The 26,830-nt window shown below is 42.5% G+C and overlaps 1 protein-coding gene and 1 pseudogene across 1 annotated transcript in view; both read left to right on the top strand.

Moving 5' to 3' along the window:
* Positions 1–26,830, top strand: part of LOC117049502 — a 156,642-nt pseudogene that overhangs the window by 56,906 nt on the left and 72,906 nt on the right.
* Positions 4,374–26,830, top strand: part of LOC117049500 (protocadherin alpha-5-like) — a 132,756-nt gene continuing 110,299 nt past the window's right edge. The window contains exon 1 of the mRNA XM_033154221.1: positions 4,374–6,916. Coding sequence (XP_033010112.1) covers positions 4,541–6,916 — 2,376 coding nt within the window. The 5' untranslated portion in view covers positions 4,374–4,540. The remainder of the gene's footprint in view (positions 6,917–26,830) is intronic.

Here is a 26,830-nt window from a genome sequence, read left to right on the forward strand (position 1 = left end):
GCCAACTTGGCCTCCGATTATAGTGGTGGATCTAGGTAAAGGTAAAGGGACCCCTGACAGTTAAGTCCAGTCGCGAACGACTCTGGGGTTGCGGCGCTCATCTCGCTTTACTGACCAAGGGAGACAGCGTTTGTCCACAGACAGCTTCCGCATCATGTGGCCAGCATGACTAAGCCGCTTCTGGTGAACCAGAGCAGCGCACAGAAATGCCATTTACCTTCCCGCCAGAGCGGTACCTATTTATCTACTTGCACTTTGACGTGCTTTCGAACTGCTAGGTTGGCAGGAGCTGGGACTGAGGAATAGGAGGTCACCCCATCGCGGGGATTCGAACCGCCAACTTTGTGATTGGCAAGCCCTAGGCTCTGTGGTTTAGACCACAGTGTCACCCGCATCCCATAGTGGTGGATCTAGAACACCTCTAACTATGTACTTGCTGCCTCAGGGGAAGTGAAATCCCATACATAGGTGTTGTTGTTGTTCAGTCGTTCAGTCGTGTCCTAATTCAAGCCCCTTCGCCACGACAAGGCAGTGATCCATGAAGGGGTACATAGGTGTTACGCAACCCAATTCTCAGACCTGGAAACCATCCATCCATAGGATCTCCATCTTGTCAGGATTCAGTCACAGTTTATTAGTCTTCATTCAACCCATAAGTGCATCCAAGGATCTGTTTAGGACACGCACAACTTTGGCTGTCACAGAGTTGTGTCTCATCAGCATACTGGCTCCAAATCTCCTAATGACCATCCCCAGTGGTTTCATATAGCTATTAAATAGCATTGGGGAGGAAATTGTGTCTTGTGGGATTCCACAGATCAACTGCTATGGGGCTGAGGCACAGTCACCCAATATGATTCTGGAACTGACCCCACAAGTAGAAGTGGCATCACAATTCAACAGTGCATTCAGTACCCAAAACATGGAGGTAGTCCAGGAGGACACCATGGTCCATGGTATCAAAAGCCATGGAGAGATCCAGGAGAATCCATGCAATCCTATTTCTTTGTCCTTTTTCCAAAGGAGGTAATCTGTTAGGGTGACCATGACTGATTCTGTCCCAAAATCAAGCCTGAACCCAGACTGGAATGGGCCAAGATAGTTCCATCCAAGAGCATCAGAATTCTCAATATAATGCCTTCTTTATAACATTTATTGCCAATGCATTAGTTCCAGAAATTAGTAGCTTACTTCTAAGTAAGAGGGCATGGGATTGTAGCAATGATCACAAAGGTGGAAATGCTTCAGAATAAACCACAAACCAAATATTCAATCTACTTCATTATTTTATTTATTTATTTACTTACCATTATTTATTGACTATCCTATATAACAAAGTTGTCAGGGCAGGTCATAGCAAGCAATTAAAACATTTACAATTCAACAGCAATAAAAGTAATACACACACACACACACACACACACACAGTACAAAAACACAAGTCAGAAGTAAAAACCAGTGCGTTGATTAATGGGAGGCTGGGGTTCAGTTCTTTGTATCAGAACTGGATAAGGTTCCCAACAAATCTGGAATGTTCTAGAGGACAACAAGCAGCAGTATGAAAAGCCTTGAAGGAAATCACATATAAATGAGAAGGAAGGAACTGCTTATGTTTGTCATACGTGAAACAAAATTTAATCTCATTTTGTTAGGTTGCCTGGACAGCTTATGGAATCCATTTCAAATGAAGCTTTCAAGAAACATCCCTGCTTCTGGGTAGACAACTCGAGGCTATTAAGACATTCAACTATATATAGACAACTCACATAAAGGGGAGACCTTGCACTTGAGTAAAGTATAGACATGTAGGCTTGTTTGCGCCTCCCAAAAAAAGTTGCCAGTTGCGCACAGATCACATGTACAGTTTTGTAGAGCATGTGCAGACATAACACGGAGTGCTTGGTGTGGCTTGCCACAATGACACTACAATCCTGTTCTCTTCAATCCTCATTCATTGTACACAGTTTGAAATCTGCATAGCGCTTAGATCAAATTATCTTAGTTGTAGGAAGATTCTTTGCTTTTATTTCTTTATAGTGATTTCTTTCGAAGATTATTTATACCAGCATTGTTTAAATGCCCGTGGAATGAATAGTTCAACAACAGTTTCAGTTTATTTGGTCTACAGACCAAAACGCATCAGATTCAGTCTACTCTATTGTATTTACCAAGGTTGCTAGGACAGACATAGGAGAGTGAAAAAAGGACGATATACTAGCAAGCAATTTGGAACAACATGAAGCATTTTGATTTGAAACTCAGGTTCCTTTTAGTAATCGTGACCTGGTTTGATGGCTACAGCAAGGAACTTGGCTATACTTCCTGTGACCATAGGGTTGGAATCTGCCATTAAAACTGAAACATGGAATTCACCTGAGTTCCCCAAGTGTAGAGAAAGTACCTGAAGATAAACTGTGATATTTATTCTGTGAACTGCCCTGAGATCTTACGATGAAGGGTGGTATGCAAAACAAAACAAAACAAACAAACAAACGCTATGAAAATTGTAATATAACAGAACATTGGCTACTATTTCATCTGAGCTGCTTCCACAAGGACAAGATTGCCAAGGCAGAATTCACCTTCTATAACTGCTGATGGCAAAGCATTGAACTAGCCACTCTTTCTAGAGGACAACAGTTGGTCTCTAAGGTCTCTAAGTTGGTCTCTATGGTGACACTGGAAGGAATTTTTTATTTTGTTTTGTTTTGACTATGGCAGACCAACGCGGCTACCTACCTGTAACTAGCCACTCTTTAGTTAATGTTACTTTATGCCTAGCAAGCTGATAATCACCACTATGTTGTAGACGAAGGTACAGTGCAGTGGTGACCCAGCCCCATTTGGTAGAGTTGATAAACAAATACTGTACCCAGAAGTCTCTAGTTAATGCAGCCAGTTTTTTCTAACCCAGGTGGCAGAAGATGGTGTAGTAAATAGTGACAACTGTTAACAAATTTCAGCCAAGAGCAAGCAGGTAGCCCACATCTGTTGAGGATACCTGCACATGAAGCCAGTAACCAATGGCAAGGGACAATGCTATTTTTTCCTAAGTCTACTTACTCTTCTGGTACGGAGGCATGGTGGGCTGGTGATGTCTCATTTCACTGGGATCCAACAGGGCTCAGGCTGCTGGGGACTGCCCTGAGGAGCGACAAGGATTTCAGATCCAAGCTTGCCTGCTAAATTGGCCAATGGCAGGCAGACTTGGAGGCAAGGTCCTCCTTGGGGGCGGGCCTGATGGAGCATGTAGACTTCCCTCCGCTCCACTCCCAGGATACTTAAGGAGGCCTGCCATAGCCCCAGCACCTGGGTTTCAGTTAATAGGTATGCACAAAATCTCCATTGTTCAACTGCCTCTGTGAATGAATGTAGTCAAGAATTGGTTCTGTGAAGAACTGATTTTTTTTTTTGGGTGAAAGACAACTTGGAAATTCCATTGAATGTGACTTCAATACAATTGTATACAAATAATGTTTGCCCGCTAAAGATGACCACATCTTCATGTGGTAAGGTTTTCTACTGCATATTTGTTTTGTCACCTGTATTAAAGAAAGAGTGTAGTAATTTCCCCCCCTGTAGAAAATTCCAATGTGTGTTGGGAGCCTTATCACATCACCACAGTTTTGGGTCTGTTTTAATAATTTGTGACAGGTGACGTGAGGTAAGAATACTTTCCCCCTAAGCTACAGTGTCTCTTGACTAGAGTTGTCTCCCAAGGAACAGCTTCCCTTCCCTACTTTTTCCTCTATGACTTCTAAATCTGAAATTTAAGATTTTAAATCCAAATCTGAGAGGGTTTTCAGTTGGGGGAACGTTTAAAAAATAATAACAAAACATGCATGGATAATCTAAATTAAGAGAAAAAGCTGGCTTCAAAGGCTTAATAGCACAATATCAGAGGACTGTGAAGGTTTAAAAGCAAGGCAAGCTTGTTGTTTAAAAAGCTGGAACTTGCTCCTGAAAAAGAAAGTAACTGAAGCACAATCTCTTTACTCTGGGTAGGAATGGAACCACTATAAAACAGTGCCTCCTATACCTAAGATAGTAATGTCCATTACTCTAAACGGGTCCACTTTGAGTAGGGCCAGCATTATAAAATCGAAATGGTACAAATAGCTGTATGGGTAATAGTTACTCTTCTGAAGGAATAAGCCATTGTATATTTTAAAATTCCCATACTTAGTGGAATATCTTTCTGTTCTTATTTTAAGAAGCCTAGTTTACCAGGAGCTCCAAAATTACTATTTATAAAAAATAAAATAAACAATATGTAGCAGAAGAATTCTACTAGTTAGAAGAAATACTGTGCAACCAAAAACATTTCAACACAAGGGGGAGCCATTGACTAACAAGACAATTTCTGAAAGGACACACTCCTCCCTCTGACTAGATAAAAAAATCTGCCTCTTCCTACATTGGAAACCTTGGATCCTCAATGTAAAAGGACCGGCATTGACTCCTTTCTATCCAGGTCAGTCAACATTTGCTCAGTTATAGCCAGGTAATTTATAACAGATCATCAGTACTTGCATTTGCTATGCCTTTTCTGCAAAGGGATTTCCAGGTGACAATGAAGCTGCTGCAGCTGATTGTGTTCCACACAGCCTGGGAAATGGGGAGCGGCCAGCTCCATTATTCTGTGCCAGAGGAATCCCAGCATGGCACCTTTGTGGGCCGCATCACTCAGGATCTGGGGCTGGAGGTGGGAGAGCTGGTCCCTCGGATGTTCCGGATGGTTTCCAAAGACCACAAGGATTATTTAGAGGTAAATGTGCAAAATGGAATCTTGTTTGTCAGTTCCCGGATAGACAGGGAGGAGCTTTGCAGCAAGAATCCTGTGTGCTCCATTCACTTGGAGGTGATCCTGGATAAACCCCTGCGGGTTTTTCATGTGGAAGTGGAAATCAGGGATATAAATGACAATGCTCCTGTTTTCTCGGAGGGTGAGGAGATTTTGAGTGTCGCAGAGTCAACACTGCCAGGTGCTCATTTCCCTCTAGAGGGAGCCTCAGATGCAGATGTTGGTGCAAATGCTCAACTGAAGTACAAGCTCAACTCCACAGAATATTTTGTTGTTGAAGAGAAAATCAACGACAGGCACAGTAAATCATTAGTGCTCGTGTTAAAGAAACCTGTGGACAGAGAGAAAATCCCTGTGCATCGTTTAGTGCTAACAGCTACTGATGGGGGTCAACCGGAACTCACAAGCACCGTCCATCTTGAGGTCACTGTGATTGATGCAAATGACAATGCACCTGTGTTTAATCAATCTGTTTATAAGGTGAAACTGTTAGAAAATGTTGCAGATGGAACGTTGGTTATTCATCTCAATGCAACAGACTTAGATGAAGGAAGTAACAAGGAAATCGCCTACTATTTCAGTAAGCATGTTTCTCCCAATGTAAAAAAGACATTCAGTATAGATTCAGTTACAGGTGAGATTAGGGTAAAAGGAAAAGTGGATTATGAAGATACCAATCTGTATGATATTGAGATTGAGGCGAAAGACAAAGGAACCCCTCCTCTCTCAGGGCACTGCAATGTCATCATAGAAATAATGGACGTAAATGACAACATCCCAGAAGTATCAGTGACGTCGCTATCAGTACCTGTGTCAGAGGACTCCCCACTGGAGTCAGTGGTGGCCCTAATCAGTGCCTCAGACAAGGACGCTGGCACCAATGGACAAGTAAACTGCTCTCTGTGGCCTCCTGGGCTCCCCTTCAAGCTGGTATCCACTTTCAAGAATTACTACTCACTGGTGCTAAACGAACCTCTGGATCGAGAACAGGTTGCAGAATACAAACTAGTTGTAACAGCAAGAGACCAAGGGGATCCATCCTTGTCAGCCACCAGCAGCCTGGTTGTGCCTATTGGCGATGTGAACGACAATGCACCTGCTTTTGCTCAGACTTCCTACACAGTTTTTGTGAAAGAGAACAACCCACCTGGTGCTCACATCTTCACGGTGTCTGCCTCAGATCCAGATGTGGCTGAGAATGCTCTGGTCACCTACTGGATAGATGAGAACCTCTGGCCACTGTCAAGCTACATCTCGGTACACTCGGAAAGTGGGAATGTCTACGCTTTGCAGCCCTTGGATTATGAGGAGCTGAAGCTGCTGGAGTTCAAAGTGAGTGCAAAGGACGCCGGATTGCCCTCCTTGCACAGCAATGTGATGGTGCAGGTCTTTGTGGTGGATGAAAATGATAACGCCCCAACAGTATCTGGGCCAGAGAACACTCCCATCTTGCTGGTGATCCCTTTGGTTGCTGGGCAGATGGTAGGCAAGATCCGTGCCCTGGATGCTGACTCGGGCTACAATGCATGGCTTCACTATGAGCTGCATGAGTCAACTAGCGGTCCTTGGCGGGTGGGCCTATATAGTGGGGAGATCAGCACCACCCGTGTTTTGAATGAGATGGAAGGTGATGCTGGCAGCCAGAATCTGCTGGTACTGGTGAAGGACCATGGCAAGCCAATGCTGTCAACCACAGCCACGCTGAGTGTGTCACTGGTGGTCAGTGCTCAGGCCATCCACACAGATGGCTACCATTCTAGAGCAGGAGGGAGCTCAAAGCCGCTTGAAGAGAACAAAAACGTCTACCTGATCATTGCCATCTGCTCAGTTTCCACATTGTTTCTGCTGGCAATCGTTGTGTATATGGCTCTGCGATGCCAGTGTCAACCCAAGGAAGCAGTGGTGTATGGCCCTGGCACAGCCACATTGGTTTGTGCCAGCGAAGTGGGCAGCTGGTCCTATTCAAATCGCCACAGCCATATCCTGGCAGCTGCAACTGGGGAGCCTGGTGCCAAGAATGACCTCATGGTTTTTACCCCCAACATCCCTGCCTTTATGGAGAATGGAGAGCTTGGGAATGGGAAGGAAATGGCTCCAACCTCATCTGGACAGGTAAGTCTCAGGAGACGGCTTGCCTTCTTTAATTTTTCTATATTGTTTTACTAAGTCAGCATCTACATACAAAACAAATATCCAGCTTACTGTAGAGAATGAGTTCACACATAACTAAAAGTATCAGTGTGTTTTGTCTCATCCAAGAGAGGTATTCCAGAAGGGTAATCTCATCCAAGAGAGGTATTCCAGAAGGATAACATGGCCAGCTGTTAAAGAACTGCTGAAGGTTCAGGAGAACCATGAGTTGCACTTCTATCGTCCCTTTGCTGGTGAAGGTGGTCTGCCAGAATGACCAAGACAGTTTCAATTGAAATTGCCTGCTTGCATCAGACCTTAGGTTCATATAGGTCAATATTATGTTTCTAGCAGCAGTGAAGCAACTAAATCTGGGAATCTTACAAAGGAGACCTGTTGGTGTATTATTTGTCTCTATCACAGAGATATACTGCTCTTTAACATGGAGGCTTCATTTAGATATCAAGCTTAATAGTTTTGATAGATCGATCTCTTTTGAACTTGTCTAATCTTTTTTTCTAAAAGCTACCTAAGTGAACGCCATATTTAAATATTTGCTTTGTTGAAAAAAAAGAAAAGTTCCTGCCAATTGATTTTACTGGGTAATGGGAGAATTAAGGTGGGGGGAGCCTCTCAACTTTCTTTATAGCATGATAAATTATGCCAGCGTTTAATTATCTTTTTTCATTCAACTAAAAATCCTCAAATATATCACCTAGCTTGGGGTGTGGGGAGAAGATTAAGAGTGCAATTCTAATTGCTGCTGTCGCTGCTGCTGTGAGTGGGAAGACCGCTCCCTCCTCTGGCCAACTCCATCGGGCCTAGGAGGCGGGCCTACACTCAACTGCCACAGCTTAAGAGGCTCCAGAGAAGCCTCCGGAACATTGCTGCTGTTGCTGCTGCTGTGAGTGGGAAGACCGCTCCCTCCTCTGGCCAACTCCATCGGGCCTAGGAGGCGGGCCTACACTCAACTGCCACAGCTTAAGAGGCGCCGAGAAGGGCAGCCTTGGCTCTTGCTCTGTAAATTTACATTGTAATGTAGCCAAAGCAAATTCCGAGTATATTGAAAAATGTACTTGGCCAATAAATTATTATTCTATTCTATTCTATTCTATTCTATTCTAATCCCCAATCCATGCCACTGGAGCAGTTAGGATGAGGCGCTGCATCCAATAGAGCAGGAAGTTGTTGGTCGATAAACCCTGAAGCAGGGCATTTCAGGGTCGAGATAAGGTATCTGAAGCTTCAGATCTGATGGATCGAAAGCCTCACAGAGCCCTTGAGGGGCCCAGTCTTCAGGCCCTCCAGCAGCACCAGCCTGGATTTTGTGCAGCAGAAACTGAAACAAGACCACCCCTGCTTTCTCTCCTGGCCAGTGCCAGCTGGCAGGAATTCAGGTGTGGCAGTGGGTCCCTGGTATGGTTTCAATTGCACTGTAAGGCAAGGGATCCAATGTTGAGTGCAATGGGCAGGCTGGTTCATGTGACAGGGGATGGTTCCTCTAATATTCTGGTACCAAACTATCTAGGGTTTCAACGAAAATAACTAACACTTCTAATTGTGCCCAGAAACTTTTTTTTTTTTGAAATCTCTCTTTATTATTTAAAAATACACATACAAGTACAAATACACATAAAGACAAGCACGAACACAACAAAATAAACATAAACATAAACAAACTGCTATACCTCTCTTTTCTTATTTACAAACAAATTCTTGTACCTCCAATTATCCTCATTGCATTTTTAAACTATTATACCTATATCACGTACAGTTATATATTTCATTTACAAATCATAATTTACCATCCTTAAGTCTCTATTTATTTACCTTAAAGGTTCAGTCTGCATCTGCCATTAGGATTCCACTTATACCATTATTCCTTAAGTATTCTTTGAATATCCTCCATTCTTTCCATACTTCCTGGGACATTTGATTCCTAACTTTACTTGTTGTTTTTGCTAAATACAGATATTCTAACATTAAATTTTGCCCAGAAACTAGCTGGGAACCAATATAGATAGTATAAAACTGGAGAAATGTGCTCTGAGAAGGAAATTTCAAATAGGGCTCTGGCTGCTGTGTTTTGCATTGTTTACACACACACACACACACACACACACACACACACACACACACACTTTGGTAGAAATATGGTGTGAATCTGTAATATTTTTTCAGAATGTTAATATTTGCATTATTGCCTTTTGGGTGAAATAATAATAGTTATTCTGCACAAACAATTATTTGTGCTGCACAATCCATGATAAGATCTGAATTATATTTCTCAGTCAAGCAGTGAATTGCCTGTGTGATTGTGAAATGCACCATGAATTCATGTTGTGTTTCATTTTACTTTGTGAGTGCTTGGTAGTTTGAGGGTTTGGGGAGGCAAGGATGCAACTGTTCTTGTGCAGCCTTTGGAGAGTTAATGAGGAGGCCTGGACAGGTGCTACAATTGGACTGGCATTTTTGGTGGTGATGGTTAGCTGTTAGCTGTTCTTGGTTCACCTGCCTTTAGGAAGGTAAGCTCATAGTTTAAGAATTACACACATTTTTTAAAAAATATATCAGAATAAAAGAGGAAGCATCTTTCAGCTCTGAGATGGCGATGGAAACTGGATGCCGGGAAGGTTGTTGAATGAAATTCTGTGGAGTCTTGTAGCTCTGAAGTCTCTCAGTTTGTAAATAGTGATATTCCACTTTCAGGAAATGGGCATAGCAGAAAGAGATAAATATAAATAACTACAGAACAAGACAGCTGGAGATGTACCTTAAGCAGAGAGTATTTTATCTGTGTGGTGCCCTTTCAACCATTGTTCCTTGATAATCGCGTTGTTGAAAGTCTGTTTATTTTAAATTAACACAACTATTCACAAAATGGAAAAGTATTATGCCAACATTCTAATAATGATTAATTATATAGGCAATTAAAAATACTAAGTGGGTAATGTTCTGTGTGGTACAATTCAAGGTGGATGCTGGGTCTCTAATGGTTGATGATGATTGGTTTAAGCAAATGGTCTGTAGCTGGTAAATGGTTCTGTATTATTGTCTGAAATTAAGAATCAAATTTTCTGCCAGGACATGCTTGTCATGCCTCCAGTGCAACATAGGTTCTCTCTCTCTGTCTGTCTCTCTCTTCATAAATATAATTGCAATAATCATGGCAGGTGTTCTCTTAAATCAGCCATAAAGCATTATTTATTACATCAAAGGAAAATGGATAAAAATCCTGCCATTAATAAAATGTTGTTTATCAATATATCTGATAACAAAGTAGGCTTTTTTCCTAATTAAAAAATGCTTTCAGAGAAAATGAAAGCTATGGGTTGCATCTTATGGTGGAACAGGACCTACATTTCCTCTCCTCCCTCCTATGAACCCTCAAAATCTGGAGGGTCCTCCAACTCTCCAGAACTGATTTTGAGGGTGTGTGGTGGTGGGGCGCTGGAGGGGACAGGAGTGAAAGAGAAGCTCTGTTCACCCAGAAGTCTGTTCCACCCCTGCATTGAATACAATCGTATGCAATTGGATTATATTACCAAACAATTATATAGCGAGAGCTTGGATATTTCTAGATATGAAAAGGCTTTTGACTGATTTGGATGTGATATTTTAAAGATTGCATTGGAGAGCATCTGTAGCAATGAATATCTTTGTAAATATGAGTGGCATTTTGGAGCTCTGTTGATAGGGCAAGGGATACAGATTATTTTTCAAACACCACTACCTTCTTTTTTTTTAACCATATTTTATTATTTTCCGCATTAAACAACAACAAAAACATAATACATACACAAATACACAATACTAAAACACAATAAACACATCGAGACATGAATAAGAAAAGAAAAAACAAACAATAAAAGAAAACTCATACAGACCTACATAATCCGGAACAAAAACTCTCATTGTTTAATTCTTGTTTCTATCTTCTTAAAAGGGGGACTCCCCCCGTTCCCTCAACTGCGTTCATTAACAATATACTTTGGTAATTTTGTATCTTTTTTCTTAACATTTACCAGTCTTCTTAATAATCTTTAAGATATTAAATAATCAAATATAATTCATTACTTAGGTTACTTATCCTAAAGCAATCTTAAACCTCAAAGTCTTTCATAGCAATACTTCTTTTGTACAATTTTAACTTACATCAACTAGCTAAAGCCAATACACAATAAGCTAATTCTGCTCAAATATCTAATTTTACACGATCTTTTAAATAGTTCTTAAATTTCTTCCAATCCTGTTGCACCTTCTCCTCCCTCTGGTCTCGGAGTCTCGAGGTCAGTTCAGCGAGTTCCATAAAGTCCATTAATTTCATCTGCCATTCTTCTACTGTCGGGATCTCTTCGCCTTTCCAGTTTCTTGCAAGTAAAATTCTAGCAGCTGTTGTGGCATACATAAAAAAGACTCTATCCTGACTGGGTATCTCATGATTGGTCATGCTCAAAAGGCAGGCCTCTGGTTTCTTACAAAAGGTAACTTTCATTACCTTCTTAAGCTCATTATAAATCTTCTCCCAGAAAGCCTTGACCCTTGCAAACACCACTACCTTCTTGATGCTTTTGAATTATGGTGCTGGAGGAGACTCTTGAGAGTCCCATGGATTGCAAAAAGATCAAACGTATCCATCCTTAAAGAAATCAGCCCTGAGTGCTCACTAGAAGGACAGATCCTGAAGTTGAGGCTTCAGTACTTTGGCCACCTCATGAGAAGAGAAGACTCCCTAGAAAAGACCCTGATGTTGGGAAAGATGGAGGGCACAAGGAGAAGGGGACGACAGAGGATGAGATGGTTGGACAGTGTTCTCGAAGCTACTAACATGAGTTTGGCCAAACTGCGAGAGGCAGTGAAGGATAGGCGTGCCTGGCGTGCTCTGGTCCATGGGGTCACAAAGAGTCGGACATGACTGAACAACAACAACAACCTTCTCCATTCACCCGAATTTACACCCCCGTTGTGTTTCCAAATGCAGCTACCAACGCTGAATCTTTGCATTTCAGTTTCTTTTTTTTAAGTGTACCAGAAATACATTATCCACCTAAAGTGCAATTTGAAACATATACTCTAATAATCCAATCCCATGGCTAACTTTAAATTGTACCAGTGATCGGGAAGAGCTCTATACAAAAATTAAATAGGAAAGATGAAAGAAAACAATCTTGTCTCACTCCTCATTCAGGAAATACAGTTTTCATTGCTGTTTGTCAACAATTATTTTTTCACCGCATAGTGAATCACCTCAATTGATGTTCACATAGTGAGGCAAAAGCCTAATGCTTTTATTACTTTGTACATTACAACATTTTCCACACTGTCAAATGCCATTTCAGCAGTGAGAAAATTTAAAAAAATAGATGTTTTGGATATTTGTGATAAATGAATTATATTAACCATAGCTGGGCTATAGACGGCAGTTTCAGGACAGCCAGGAACTAGGACCAAAGAGCATTCAGGATTTGCGGGTAATCAGGAGGCAGAGTCAGAAAACAAACCAAGAGCCAAGACTAATTCAGGATTGGAAGCCAAGGCTGAAGAACAAATTGGAAGGCATGATCATACAGCAATCGGAATCAGAAGGCAAACCAGACTGAAGAATAAGCCAAGAGTCAGGACCAAAGAGGAAGACAAGAAACGCAAGGTGTCCTAGACATATTTTGGAAAGTGATTTGTTTGTTTGTCTATTTGTTCTCAAAGAGTTGGATGCCTCTCAAGATATCATTGTCAACCTTGGCATGAGGGCTCCCACGGTGGGACAGTGGACTTCATTGATGTTGGAACACCGTGCACCACTTTGAATCAAGATGGCTGACCAAAATGTCACTTTGGTGCGACTTCACACACGTTTTGGCATGGGTTCAACTGTCTCTTGAGTTGTCACTAAACTCGACACGAGGGTTCCCAAGGTGGAGGCAGTAGTCTCGGACTATGTTTGGATGCTGGGTAGCATTTTGAATCAAGACGGTGGACCAAATTAACCCTATTTAAACACTAGCTTCCTCCCCAAAAAAACATTTTTTGGGGGCCAGCGGAGTTGTTGCCCAGATCAGGTCGGAGCCCTGCGTGCACACACACACATTCCCCAAACTCACAAAGTATACTTGTCTATTTAAAAATCACTTTTCTTTAAATACCTGGGGAGCACCGGGCACTCCACAGTCGTATCCTATAGTTCAAGCTGACCTTGTTGCAGAAGAAAGACTCAGCTGCAAAATGGAGTCCTAGATACTTCTCCTTGCCATTGGCCAGCCAGGTCAGATGACTGCAGTTATCTTGGTCACCACACAGGACAGCGGTCAGTAGTTCCTGACAATCACACACACATATTTTCCTTACCTGTCCATAATGGTCCCTATGGATATAATCTCCTAATATCTGATTTAAGTTTTCTGCCATTATAGTTGCCAAAATTTATAATCTCTTTTTAGAAGAAAAGCCTGCTACCATTATATTATACTTGACTCGTATTTATCTGGTTTAGGGATGAATGTAATTTTTGTTTTTATCCAAGTAATTGCAATTTCCTTATGTCACCACTTCATGAATTTTCTTCTACTTCACCTGCTTCAAATAGAGGAATTATTGAAAACGTTCTTGAAATTTGCATCATGACTCCATTGTCTGGAATACTTGTTAGATTTTATTTATTGCCTCCCCACCATCCTGAAGTAACAAATTTGTGATAAAGCTAATTTGTTATAAAGCTGGAATTTCAAGCTTACTAATCAAGTTACTAACATCCTCTTTAGGATTTAATAATTTACAATTAACCGTAACATTGAGAAATTATTCCACCTTCCCTTCTTAGCTCCTTCTGTGCATTATTTGCATGAAGATTTATTTTTATTTCTCCCCCTTTTCCTCCTTTGTTTCCCCCAAGAAACAATATTGTTTCAATAAAAACGTAACATTTCAGCTATTTTCTCAATCTCTTATTGCAGGGGGTGTTTCCTAACATCCCCACCCTGATTTATATAGTGCTTTCAAACAACTTCACACACCTCACCTCATTAAATCTTGTAACCCTGCAGTTTGGATCAGTATTATCAACCTCATGTTGCAGATGCAGGAATGTTTTAGTAACTTACCTAAGTCCACCAGTCATGGACGACTCTGGGGTTGTGGCGCTCATTTCGCTTTACTGGCCGAGGGAGCCGGCGTACAGCTTCCGGGTCATGTGGCCATCATGACTAAGCCGCTTCTGGCGAACCAGAGCAGCACACGGAAATGCCGTTTACCTTCCCGCTGAAGTGGTACCTATTTATCTACTTGCACTTTGACGGGCTTGTGAACTATTAGATTGGCAGGAGCTGGGACCGAGCAACGGGAGCTCACCCCGTCGCGGAGATTTGAACCGCCGACCTTCTGATCAGCAAGACCTAGGTTCTGTGGTTTAACCCACAGTGCCACCCGCGTCCCATGTCAATAAAAATGCAAGATCAAAAATCTTCCTGGTTCACAGCACAGTCACTTGCTCCACAGTCCTAAGCATGTTTTCTTAGAAATAGCTGTCATCACATGAGAATCCAGCTCCCTTTACAATCCTCCTTATGCCTGTGGGATCCCCAGCAGTAGTAACCCATTTGTTGTTGTTCAGTCGTGTCCGACTCTTTGTGACCCCATGGACCAGAGCACGCCAGGCACGCCTGTCTTTCACTGCTTCCCACAGTTTGGTCAGACTCCATTGCATGATGGCTTTGGGCTCAATTTAGGCCCCATCTCTGTGCCACCTCTACACTGCAGTTGGCAGTATAACATTGTAGGCAATATAACACTGAAACAGGGTGATTCAGTGGGAGGGAGGGGATGAAGCTGGACTGGCCAAGGATTCGCTGCAAAGTTGCAGCAATGGGCCCAGTTTGAATGTCTCTTTTGGACCAATCTGGATTTAGTGCAGCATAAATTCAGAATGTTCCTGCTCCTCTACCCTGGCCAGCGTGAGCTGTGGGGTTCTTGATGCAGCAGTGCCTTCACTGCCAGCTACCCAGCAGGGGGTTGGATTGCACCGTAAGTCAGTATCTCTTTAACTATTTCCCCCCCCCCTCTGGGTTAATGATGCAAGAACCAGCCCCTCTTGTTGGGACACCAAGGCCACTTAAGATTGCTTTGAAGTGATGACACATGCATTTGGGAAAGAAAAAGCTATAAGAATCATTTAGGAAAACGATTCTACCAAGTCTGGATTGTTTCCCAGCTCAAGTCAGCACTTCGGACATAGATATTAGTAAAGAAAAGATGTTTTGCGTGGCCAGCCGGAGTCCCCCAAACCCCGGGCAGCCCCTGAGCGAAGTAACGACACGTGACAACGTTCTACGGGATTAAATTGGCCACAACTTTATTAATATTCAGATGTAGGGAGACCTTGGCTCAGGCATTGGGCGTTTATCCTTCCCAGCCCCCCAGCTGGGGTTCTGGGTAATTTCAGGGTTATCCAGCATGAGTGAGGAGTGGGCTAGCTCTGGAGAACATATGTTCAAGCAGATAGCCCCCCCCCCTGTTCGCCACCGCTGGAGGGGGAGGGCAGTCACGACCTCATGGCGTATGGTCAAAGCCTCCCCCTGAGACCCCTTTAACGGGAACCCGGGTGGCGGTTACAGGCATTGTGTGTACTGAATAATCCCTCCTTCTACCTGGCCAATCCCCCTGGCAACACCTCCCCAGCCAGGATTGGGCGGCTGCTAAGTAGGTGGAGTTGAAAGGTATCCAACCTGGGAAGGTGGTGCCAGACCCCAACTGCCAGGAGCTGCACCGTGATCCAAGGGGGTTACTCGCGACCATGCAAAAGGCGCACCCCATTTGATGTGGGGAATGCTCATTATATGAGTAATAACACTGTGACACCAGATGGCACTGCGGAATTCCGTCTTTCGCCAACATGAATTCCCATTATAAATTTTACAGCCTGTTTTCCCGAAATGCTTTTTTGATGTGTAAAGATCCAGCCCTAAGCAGTTTCAGCTCATCATTGTCTGGAGGAAACGAGCCCCCAGGCTTCTCAGTTCAGTCCTATCAACAGTTTGTTTTCTACAGTGCTCTCAATCCTGGCTTCTTTCTTCCAATTTCATCTCTTTCTTCTGACTTTAATGCAAACTCTATTCCTACTTGCCAGCTTTACTTACATGCATGATGTCACTTTGGCCTGGCCACCATCTTGGACAGTCAGAAAGGCGGTAGAGTTTTGTTTCTGTTGCCCAATAATATTTATGCTTCTTTTTTCTCCCTTTAGTTTCCATATTTATTTCCCATTTTAAGTTCGTTTCCTGGGCTGAGCTTTTGATCATCCCACAAGAATAACCTCTAAGCTGAGAGCAATAATTTTACATCCAACAATAAAATACAAAATGGCTGAATAGTTCACAACATCCATGATCTCAAACAGTCTAAAGTCTATTGAAAAACTGTTTCAGGTCTGTTAATACTTTCCCAAAATTTGAATTTCAGTAAAATACTTCTCTTTCAGCAGTAATGAACATGAAAAGAGGGTCAGACAAGTACACGTACCACTATTTGAACATAAAAGCAAAAAATAGCTACTACTACTTCCAAACTTGAGAATAAGGAAGGGAAAAGAGGGATGAGGCAATTACGGAGGAAAGGCTGTGTGTTCCTTCCTTATTTATTTTACTTTATTTCATAACATTTATATACTGCTTAATTCTTAAGAAAAAGCCCAAAGCAGTTTACAAAAAGAAAAAACACACAGAATAAAATTGTGCATAGAAAACCATAAAACAGCTCTTTGAATCATTCAAGACATAAGATAAACAATAAACTATAAACCAATTAAAGCATATATTCACATTCTACACATCCGGATAGGCTTGTCTAAACAAAAATGTATTTTTTCCCCTGCAGAAGAAGTAGATACAAAAATATTAACTTGCAAGACCCAGCATCAGAGGTTGGCATAGGTTAAAAAAAATTATTATTGGATTTTTAACATTATATAAACTTATCCAGTAGAAAATAAATTGGAGGAAGCAATAGCAAACAGACATTGCTGGCACAGTTGGGCATCTGCCAAGGCCATAGACTGGCAAGCACTGTGGAAGCTGTTGCCTGGTGATGGGGTTTCTACCTGCTTCGGAAGAAGCACCCCAAAAAGTGCTGCTTCTCTCTCAGCCATCTAACTTCCAATTGTTAACTACAGGTATGAGATTGCTCCAGAGGAACATGGAGAGGAAGCCCAATTCACGAGGACCTGTCTTGGTCAGGCCAAAGGAACACAACAAAGCCACAATGCTTTCTCTACTGCTGTCATTTGCTTCTCCTGACAGGAGGGGCGATCAGTAACCATATCCACCTGAGATACTGTTTAAGAAGCTTTGAAAATGAGGGAATGGAATGTAGTTCTGCTGGTCTGTGGCCTTGGAGGTTGACCCAGCAAGACTCTTGCCCCCCAAACTTGGACCACCTCTACAAATAACAGGATTCTGTTCGAAAGCATGTCAAAGTGCAAGTAGATAAATAGGTACTGCTCCGGCGGGAAGAGAAACAGCGTTTCCGTGGGCTGCTTTGGTTCGCCAGAAGTGGCTTAATCATGACTCGGAAGCTGTACGTCGGCTCCCTCGGCCAGTAAAGTGAGATGAGCACCGTAACCCCAGAGTCGTTCGCGACTGGACCTAATAGTCAAGGGTCCCTTTTCCTTTACCTTTTTATGGCAATCTAGAACTTTCAGGATTGCGTCCTCTCGGTGCAAGGATTTCACCTTGCACAGCAAAGCATTCTCCCTTCTCTCCTCTCTTGTGCAATCCATAAATCTGTTCTGGGTCATCATCCCCCAACCATCTGGACCAGATTTGGGGAGGGTATCGAGGCACATGGTGGGGGAGGAGAGGTAGGGAAACTCCCACTGCATGAACGGAAGTCATTCTGCTCACACAATTATTCAGTTGAATACCACCCTTATTTTCAGAATATGAACAATGACAGCATGTGACATGAGCAGATTAAAGGAAAAAATAGCAATTAATGGCTGTCACATATTACATGGCAACAAATCCAGATTTGCCTCCTAAAATACAATCAACAGGAGCCCACAACTAATCCTGCCTCCATTGGTGGTGGGGACACAGGAAAGTGATTGCTTTCAGACTTTGAAACTCTCTAGAGAAGCTAGACTGGCCTGGCTCTGTCCCTCCTTGTTGTCTTTCTGCTGGCAGGTGAAGACTTTCTTAGCCAACTGGCTTTGGAAACTGACTGCTTTTAATGAATATATATATATATATATATGGTTCTATTAATGTTTACTTGTTTTTTAATTATTGTTTTTCCTGTGTTTTAGCAATTCTTCTTTTTAACCTGTAAGCCGCTTTGAGTTCCTGTCAGGGATAAAGGTGGAATAATGATGATGTTGTTGATGATGATGATAATAATAATAATAATAATAATAATAATAATAATAATAATAATAATAATAATAATAAAATAATTTTATTTATACCCCGCCCTTCCCCACCAAATCGGGCTCAGGGCGGCTAACACCAATAAAATCACAACAAAAACATAAAACAATTCATTAAAATACAGATTAAAATACAATTTAAAATTAAATCTAAACTGCAGCCTCATTTTTAAGTGTCTGATGTGTCTGATGTGTGTTGACAAACACATGCAGATCAAATTTACATGTGGACTTTTAGGTGGACTTACCGGTAACCCTTGTGCTGCATGCATTTATGTTTTAAAACGATTAACGTTAGAAGAAGATAAGATGAATTTATGCAGGGTATTCAGGGAAGCAAAGGAAAATAAATGCAATTGTAAGAGAAAGTTAAGCACTTCATGCAAAAGTAAAAGGTTTATTAATCAACAATGCACTGATGGGGGCAACATCTGATTAGAATACAGAATGTAATAATTTGCTCCTCCATTTCAAAATTCAGTCACAAGGGGTCACTGTTGCCTAAGGAAATGTTTTAAGAACAGAGAGAATTCATAGCTCCTCCCTTAGAGAGCCTGAAAATCCTGCCTGTGAGATTCACAATAGGGATATCACACACCAGATGCAAGGCTACTGGAATCTATTCAGATGGTTACCGGTACACCAACCCTGATGAGCTCTTTGGACCCTGCTCTGCACTTCTTCAAGAAAAGAGATTTTTAAAGGAGAAATGCCACTGGTGGGATTTGTGTCTGTATTTGCAATGGTTCCTTGGCAGAATCCATCCGTGGTAAAGCAGCTGCTGCAGCTGGTTCTTCTCCACACAGCCTGGGAAATGGGGAGCGGCCAGCTCCATTATTCTGTGCCGGAGGAATCCCAGCATGGCACCTTTGTGGGCCGCATCACTCAGGATCTTGGGCTGGATGTAAGTGAGCTGGTGCCTCGGATGTTCCAGATGGTGTCTAGAGGACATGAAGACTATTTTGAGGTAAATGTGCAAAATGGAATCTTGTTTGTGAATTCCCGGATAGACAGGGAGGAGCTGTGTGCCAAGAACCCTGTGTGCTCCATTCACCTGGAGATGATTGTGGATAAACCTCTGAGGGTCTTCCATGTGGAAGTGGAGATCAAGGACATAAATGACAATGCTCCTCTTTTTCCAGTAAATGAACAGAATTTGACTATTGCAGAATCAGGTTTACCAGGTTTCCGTTTCCTGTTAGCTGGTGCCTCTGATGCAGATACAGATGCCAATGCTTTGCTGACCTACAAGCTCAGCCCTAATGACTATTTCATTCTTGAATCGGGAGGCGATGAGGACCAGAGTAAATCTCCAGTACTTATACTAAAAACTCCACTTGACAGAGAGAAGACACCTGTGCATCACTTGGTGCTCACAGCCACTGATGGGGGAAAACCAAAGCTCACAGGCACAATCCAGCTGGTGATCAATGTCCTGGATGCAAATGACAACCCTCCTGTATTTAACCAGTCCACTTACAAGGTAAAACTATTGGAAAATGCAGCTAAGGGAACAACAGTTATTAAACTGAATGCTACAGACTTAGATGAAGGGATTAATGGGGAAATCACTTATTTTTTCAGCAATAACGTCCCACCCCGTTTCACAAAGATATTTAGCATAAATGCAGACACAGGTGAGGTCAGAGTGATTGGGAAAGTAGATTTTGAAGACGTGAATCTATATGACCTTCAAATTGTTGCAGAAGATAAAGGCGGTTTGCCTTTGTCTGGACACTGTAAGGTTCTCATTGAGGTGTTAGACATGAACGACAACGTTCCAGAAGTTTCTGTGACTTCTCTTGCTGTGCCAGTGCCAGAGGACTCTCCTCCAGGGACAGTGGTGGCCCTTGTCAGCGTCTCGGACAGGGACTCTGAAGCCAATGGGCAAGTGAGTTGCTCCCTGTGGCCCCCTGGGCTGCCTTTCAAATTAGCATCGACATTCAAGAACTACTACTCCTTAACTCTAGCAGAGCCTTTGGATCGGGAGCGGGTGGCTGAGTACAGCTTGATAGTGACAGCTCAAGATCAAGGCGTTCCACCATTGTCTGCTAGCAGCAGCCTCTTAGTTCCTATCCGTGATGTAAATGACAATGCTCCAGCTTTCACGCAGCCCTCCTACACCGTCTTTGTGAAGGAGAATAATCCACCGGGTGCCCACATCTTCACTGTGTCTGCCTCAGATCCGGATGTGGCTGAGAATGCTCTGGTTAGCTACTGGATGGATGAGACGCTCTGGCCGCTGTCAAGCTACATCTCAGTTCACTCGGAGAGTGGGAAGGTCTATGCTTTGCAACCCTTGGACTATGAGGACATAAAGCTTCTGGAGTTCCAAGTGAGGGCCAAGGATGCTGGGCTGCCCTCCTTGTGTGGCAACACTACAGTTCAGGTGTTTGTGGTGGATGAGAATGACAATGCGCCTACAGTGGCAGGGTCATCAGAAGAGACTCCAATTGTTCTAGTGGGTCCTGTGATGTCTGGACACATGGTGGGCAAGATCCGTGCCCTGGATGCTGACTCAGGGTACAATGCATGGTTGCGATATGAGATGCATGAGTTGACTGCCGGCCCTTGGCGGGTGGGGCTGTACAGTGGGGAGATCAGTACCACACGTGCCCTGGATGAGGTGGAGGGCAGAAGCAGCCAGACTCTCCTTGTGTTGGTGAAAGATCATGGCACACCTTCACTCACGGCCACAGCCACACTGAGTTTGTCACTGGTTGCAAGTGCCCAGGCTATTAAGACTGACACCCTTTCCAGGACAGGTGAAAGCTCAAAGCCTTTGGTGGACAATGTCAATGTCTACCTGATCATTGCCATCTGCTCAGTCTCCAGCTTGTTCCTCCTAGCAGTAATCTTTTACGTGGCCTTGCGATGCCGTTGCCAGGCGAAGGAGGCCATGGTGTATGGCCCTGGCACAGCCACACTGGTATGTGCCAGTGAAGTGGGCAGCTGGTCCTATTCAAATCGCCACAGCCACATCCTGGCAGGTGTGAGCGGGGAGGCTGGAGCCAAGAGTGACCTTATGGTCTTCAGCCCCAACATTCCTGTTTTTGCAGATAATGGGGAGGTTAGGAATGGGAAGGATCTGCTCCCAAATGCATCTGGAGAGGTGAGTCATGTGCAACTATTAGAATCCTTGAATAAACACAATATATTTTTATTCTTCTAATACCATGTTTCTTGCGAACTGAATGACCATTTCTATATGCCAGTTTAGGATCAATCTTGATGCAATAAGCATGTTCAAGCTAGACTAATTCCATGTTGGATTTTTATTTTTTGGGGGGTGGACAAACCAGGGCTCTTTTCTTTACCCTGATGCAAAAAATTCTCCGCAATAAGGATCGTCCATATTTTGTGTAATCAAAAGAATGCTATTAAACTCCTTCAGGGTGTGGGTGTGTCCAGTTTGCTGCCATAGGAAGAAATGGAAATAAATCCCTTTATCTTGTGAAAACGTTATGGCCATGTACTATATTTAGCAGCAAAAATATTTGATGACTACTTTCTTTTCTTTTTAAAAATATGCTACATATGTGCTGCCAGAAGGTTTGAATCCTTGGGTAGGTCCACCAGACATGTCAAGAATGTAGTGTTCCCAAGTTTTCATAATATTCTGTGGGAGAACCACCTGATGTAATTTTGGTAGGAATGCTCTCTGGAGCCAGAGCAGATACTGGCATGCTGTGATCTCACCTAGTCTCTCGATAACTGTGACATGAATATGTTTAAAACTGATTTTTCAATTAATATTGGGGCAGTGCTTTTATCTGTCTCATAGCCAGACATGTTAACACAGTGTGTGGGTGTTTGTGTGTAGAAATAAGGATCCATTTGGTGGTAGAGGAGGAAATAGTCCAATGTGCTTAAACTTATTTAATATTAAACAAATTAAAATCAATTAAGAAATGTGCTAAGTGACCAAATACCTTGCCAATCAACCCAGAGAGTCTGTGGGTGAGAATAACAGAAGGCAGAAGAAGCAGGATTACCTCATAATTAGCAGTCAGCTAGATTTACACACATGCTTTCCTTCCTTCCTTCCTTCCTTCCTTCCTTCCTTCCTTCCTTCCTTCCTTCCTTTCTTGATATTTACAGTAAAAGTCCTTCCAGGTCTTCTCAGATTCCACTGTTTTCAGTGGCATCTACCTTCTAGAAGGAGCACACAGAATTAGAGTCACTCTTTTTTTTAAATATGCATAGAAGGAGAGGTGGAAATCCATCCTTGGATTCAGCAAGGGTCTTTCCAGCAAGGCATGGAAGCCTTGGGGTGTTTATTCCAGCCTTAGTAAATGAGGGGTTGAGTGACAACGGTGCTTCCCAGAGGCCCTGGGATGGAGTGGGACAACAGTGAGGTCAGGGAACCTTCAAGCTCAATGCCAACCCACCCCCTGCACATGCCATTGCTGCTGTATTCCCAAGGCATCCACAGAGAACTGGGTGCTCTACCCATAATCTCCCAACTCTTAAAAGCTTTAACTGTCCTGGCTGACAGTTCACACCCACCCACCCTTTTCCTCCAGAGAGTGCAGACTAGCATTCTCCCAAAGCCCGGTCATGGAGTACCTTGCTTTTGTGGAATTCGTTCATGGCTGATCCACTGACCAAAACTAATATTTGTACATTTGAAAACAGCAACGACAACCAAACACCCACAAATAGATGTCATTCTCTAGATAGCCCATAAAGAGAAATCAAGTAAATGAAGCTTTCAATGCATAGAAGATAAAATAAAACAGATACATTTAACTGTATAAAAAAACCTATATTGTCCTTCTACCGCCCATGCACCCGTCAGAGTAGCTTACAGCAATTTAAAATCGCAACACAACAAAAATATATTACAATATATCTATACATCAATAAAAAGCAACACATTGCAAGAAGCATTAAAGCTGTTTACATTGCATATTGCGTGCAACCCAAAAGGCCCACTTGGCTTGTTCAGAGCGCAGTGTTCTGGGCTAGGTGGCAGTGGGTTTTCCAAGATCATCTGGTCAACATATGGCTGACATGAGATGAATGCGAGTATTTCCGTTGACCCTTATGCAAGGAAAACTCCGTATTGGAAGCTTAAAAATGACTAAGGTATAGAATCGATTGGGGAATTGGGATATCTATGGATGAAGATGGTCTAAGGAAAATTTAGGGGCTGAAACAAGAAATGACCTTTTCAAGAAGGCTCTATGTCAATAACAGGGAATAAAAAGAAAAGAAGGGATAAGCTGTAATTGATCAGAATTCGTTCTGTGATTTCTAAAGAAGAAGAAGAAGAAGAAGAAGAAGAAGAAGAAGAAGAAGAAGAAGAAGAGTTTGGATTTGCTATCCCACTTTATTACTACCCGAAGGAGTCTCAAAGCGGCTAACATTCTCCTTTCCCTTCCTCCCCCACAACAAACACTCTGTGAGGTGAGTGGGGCTGAGAGACTTCAGAGAAGTGTGACTAGACCAAGGTCACCCAGCAGCTGCATGTGGAGGAGCGGGGACGCAAACCCGGTTCACCAGATTACTAGTCTACCGCTCTTAACCACTGCACCACACTGGCTCTTTCTCTCTTAAAGAAAAAGATAAAACTTAAAGGTACAGTCACCAAGTTAATATGCTAGCAGACACATGAACAAAGCACCTTAGTGTTTAAAAAAACAAATCATATATGAGACAGTGCCTACAACGGCTCTCATGTCAGCCTTGAACCCAGCAGGAGGCCTTGGGATGAAGTCCTACATCCATCAATTGTAACATGATTATATTCGTGAAACAGTTTTAGTTTAAAATGCTATGTAAATGCTAAGTGTTATTATAACTGAAGAGTTGGGAATGGCCACTTAACCTTTCAAAAGCAGCATCATTAAATGAGGCTCCTATTGAAGTGATCACCAGCCTCTTTTTTTGTATTCTTTAGGCTTAACTCTATAAAGGACAGCATTTTTTCTAGTTTAATCCAGAACAAGTGGTTTTAACTAGGGGGAAATGTATGAAATGGAACCCTAAATTTGAGCACCATTTGGCACAGAAATTAATTTCTGAGGAATTTATAACATAGACTACTTTTTATTTTATTTATTTAAATGAATATTTTTGGGGTATGTATGCATGCTTTTTCATCTCCTGTGTATTGCAAATTAGGCTGGATTTTTAAAGATCACCTGTAAAGACAACCCAGGCCCTAGTACAGAGGTGGTGGTTGGGAAAGCAAATTTCTTCTTTAAACACCTTGAACTCATTTTATGAATGCAGGAAAGGGTCTGGGAGGTGAGACTAAAGGTGAGTTTCTTTTCTTGCCATAGGCAGAATTACTGGTATTTCATGAGTAATAAGAAACAGGCTATGATGAGACACAACCTTCAAATCCATCTCTTTCACATTTTGCATTTGGTGCCATCTTAAAACATGCATGCCAGTCCATTCTTTGAAGTGTTTTGTAGGGTATTTACGGTATTTTAAAACATGCAAGGTATGTGGAGGAGTAATTCCCCCAAACCTCATGAATTCCTCTTGTCTGAACAGGCATGACTGAAGTGTACAAAATCATGCATGGTGTGGAGAAGGAAACCCTTTCCTCCCTTTCTCATAATACTAGAGCCTGGGGTCATCTAATGAAGCCGAATAATTGGAAATTCAGGAAGTGCCTAGTTAAACTGGGGACTCACCACCACACAATGTGCTGCATCAACTTGGTAGGCTTGAAGAGCTGATTCAGCAAATTCATGGAGGATGGGGCTATCAGGAGCTGATACTCACAAGGACTATGTGCTGCCTCTGGTATCAAAGGCCATTTGGATTCCATTTGCTGGGAAACACAAGTAGAAGACTACTATTGTGTTCATATCCTGATTATATGTTTCCCTTAGGCATCTGGTCGATCACCATGAGAACTGGATGCTGAACTAGGTGGGCCTTTGGTCTGATTCAGCAGGACCCTTCTTATGTTCTTATCCAGAAGATTCCTCCCACCTCATTTTCAGATTATGGAAATATCTGGAACCATTCCAGCCTAAGAGATTTTACACCCAGAAAGCAGCCCAAACCTTTGCAGGCAGCCCTAAGGGTTCCTGCTACAGATGTATCAAAAGATTTTCTCTAGTCCCACACATTCCAGATGTTGTTGCCATTATCCTGATCAGAGAATATAAAATGGATGTTCATGTGAAACTTGTATTCATGGACTGATAAGCCTCAGAGATATCGAAAGTACTTGCAACAGAAGTCTCAAATGGATCAGAATTGCCATGTTCAAAACTTCTCAAGAATTAACTATTAGGAGATCTAATCCAGCAGTCTGACACTGGAGATCTAATCCAGCAGTCTGACATCTTGCTGTCTTCCTTTTGGCTAAAAAGGAGATGGCATTCTATCCCATCTCAATTTACTGGTATTTTTTTAAAAAAATAATCCCATGTTACAGCTCTTTACCATGAGCCATCTATTGTTCCAGATCCCATTTATACTCTTTGGTATTACGTAATCTGAAATCCATTAAAACAGTATTTCTTGGACCCAGAAAATCCTTTGAATTTCAATAAAAACATTAGACTCCCCTCTAAGCAACGGAGAACATGGAAAAAGGCGAAGACACCACAGGGATGGAAAGGAGCAGCAACCCACCCAAGAACCAGTTTTCCTGGGGCAGGTGGGGGTCAGCTTTTATTCACAACCCATTTTCACTTGTTGACAACAAAATGAACAACAAATTGCATGCAAAGCAGAGGAAGCAAGAAACATAGAAGCTAGCAAAAAATATCCTTAGAAGGCTCATGCTTTATATGGATGTGTGCACAAAATCCCACTCAATTTCAGACAGAAGTGGATGAGAGTGAATTATTCTGCACACCCTGAAGACTTGCTGCCAGTCAGAGCAGATCATGATAGAATGGGTGGCCAATGGTCTGATTCATAGAATCCTAGAGTTGGAAGAGACCACAAGGGCCATCCAGTCCAACCCCCTGCCAAGCAGGAAACACCACCAAAGCATTCCTGATGGATGGCTGTCAAACCTCCGCTTAAAGACCTCCAAAGAAGGAGACTCCACCACACTCATTGGCAGCAAATTCCACAGCTCTCACTTTCAGGAAGTTCTTCCTAATGTTTAGGTGGAATCTTCTTTCTTGTAGTTTGAATCCATTGCCCCATGTCCGCTTCTCTGGAGCAGCAGAAAACAACCTTTCTCCCACCTCTATATGAAATCCTTTTATATATTTGAACATGGCTATCATATCACCCCTTAACCTTCTCTTCTCCAGGCTAAACATACCCAGCTCCCTAAGCCGTTCCTCATAAGGCATCGTTTCAGTATAAAGCAGTTTCATATGCCCAGTGTGTGGGTGAGTCAGGGGATGGGACGGGACCAGACATTGTTCATGTGAGAGACTCCCCTAACAATGGAGCTGGAAAAAGGGAAGCTGGTAACAGTTCACTTTTTTATTTATTTTTTGAAAATTTCTACCAGAAAAGGAAAGTAAAAAGGACATGACAGCTCACAGCAG

The sequence above is a fragment of the Lacerta agilis genome, chromosome 7, assembly GCF_009819535.1.
Source record: "Lacerta agilis isolate rLacAgi1 chromosome 7, rLacAgi1.pri, whole genome shotgun sequence".
In the NCBI taxonomy this organism is placed as follows: Eukaryota; Metazoa; Chordata; class Lepidosauria; order Squamata; family Lacertidae; genus Lacerta; species Lacerta agilis.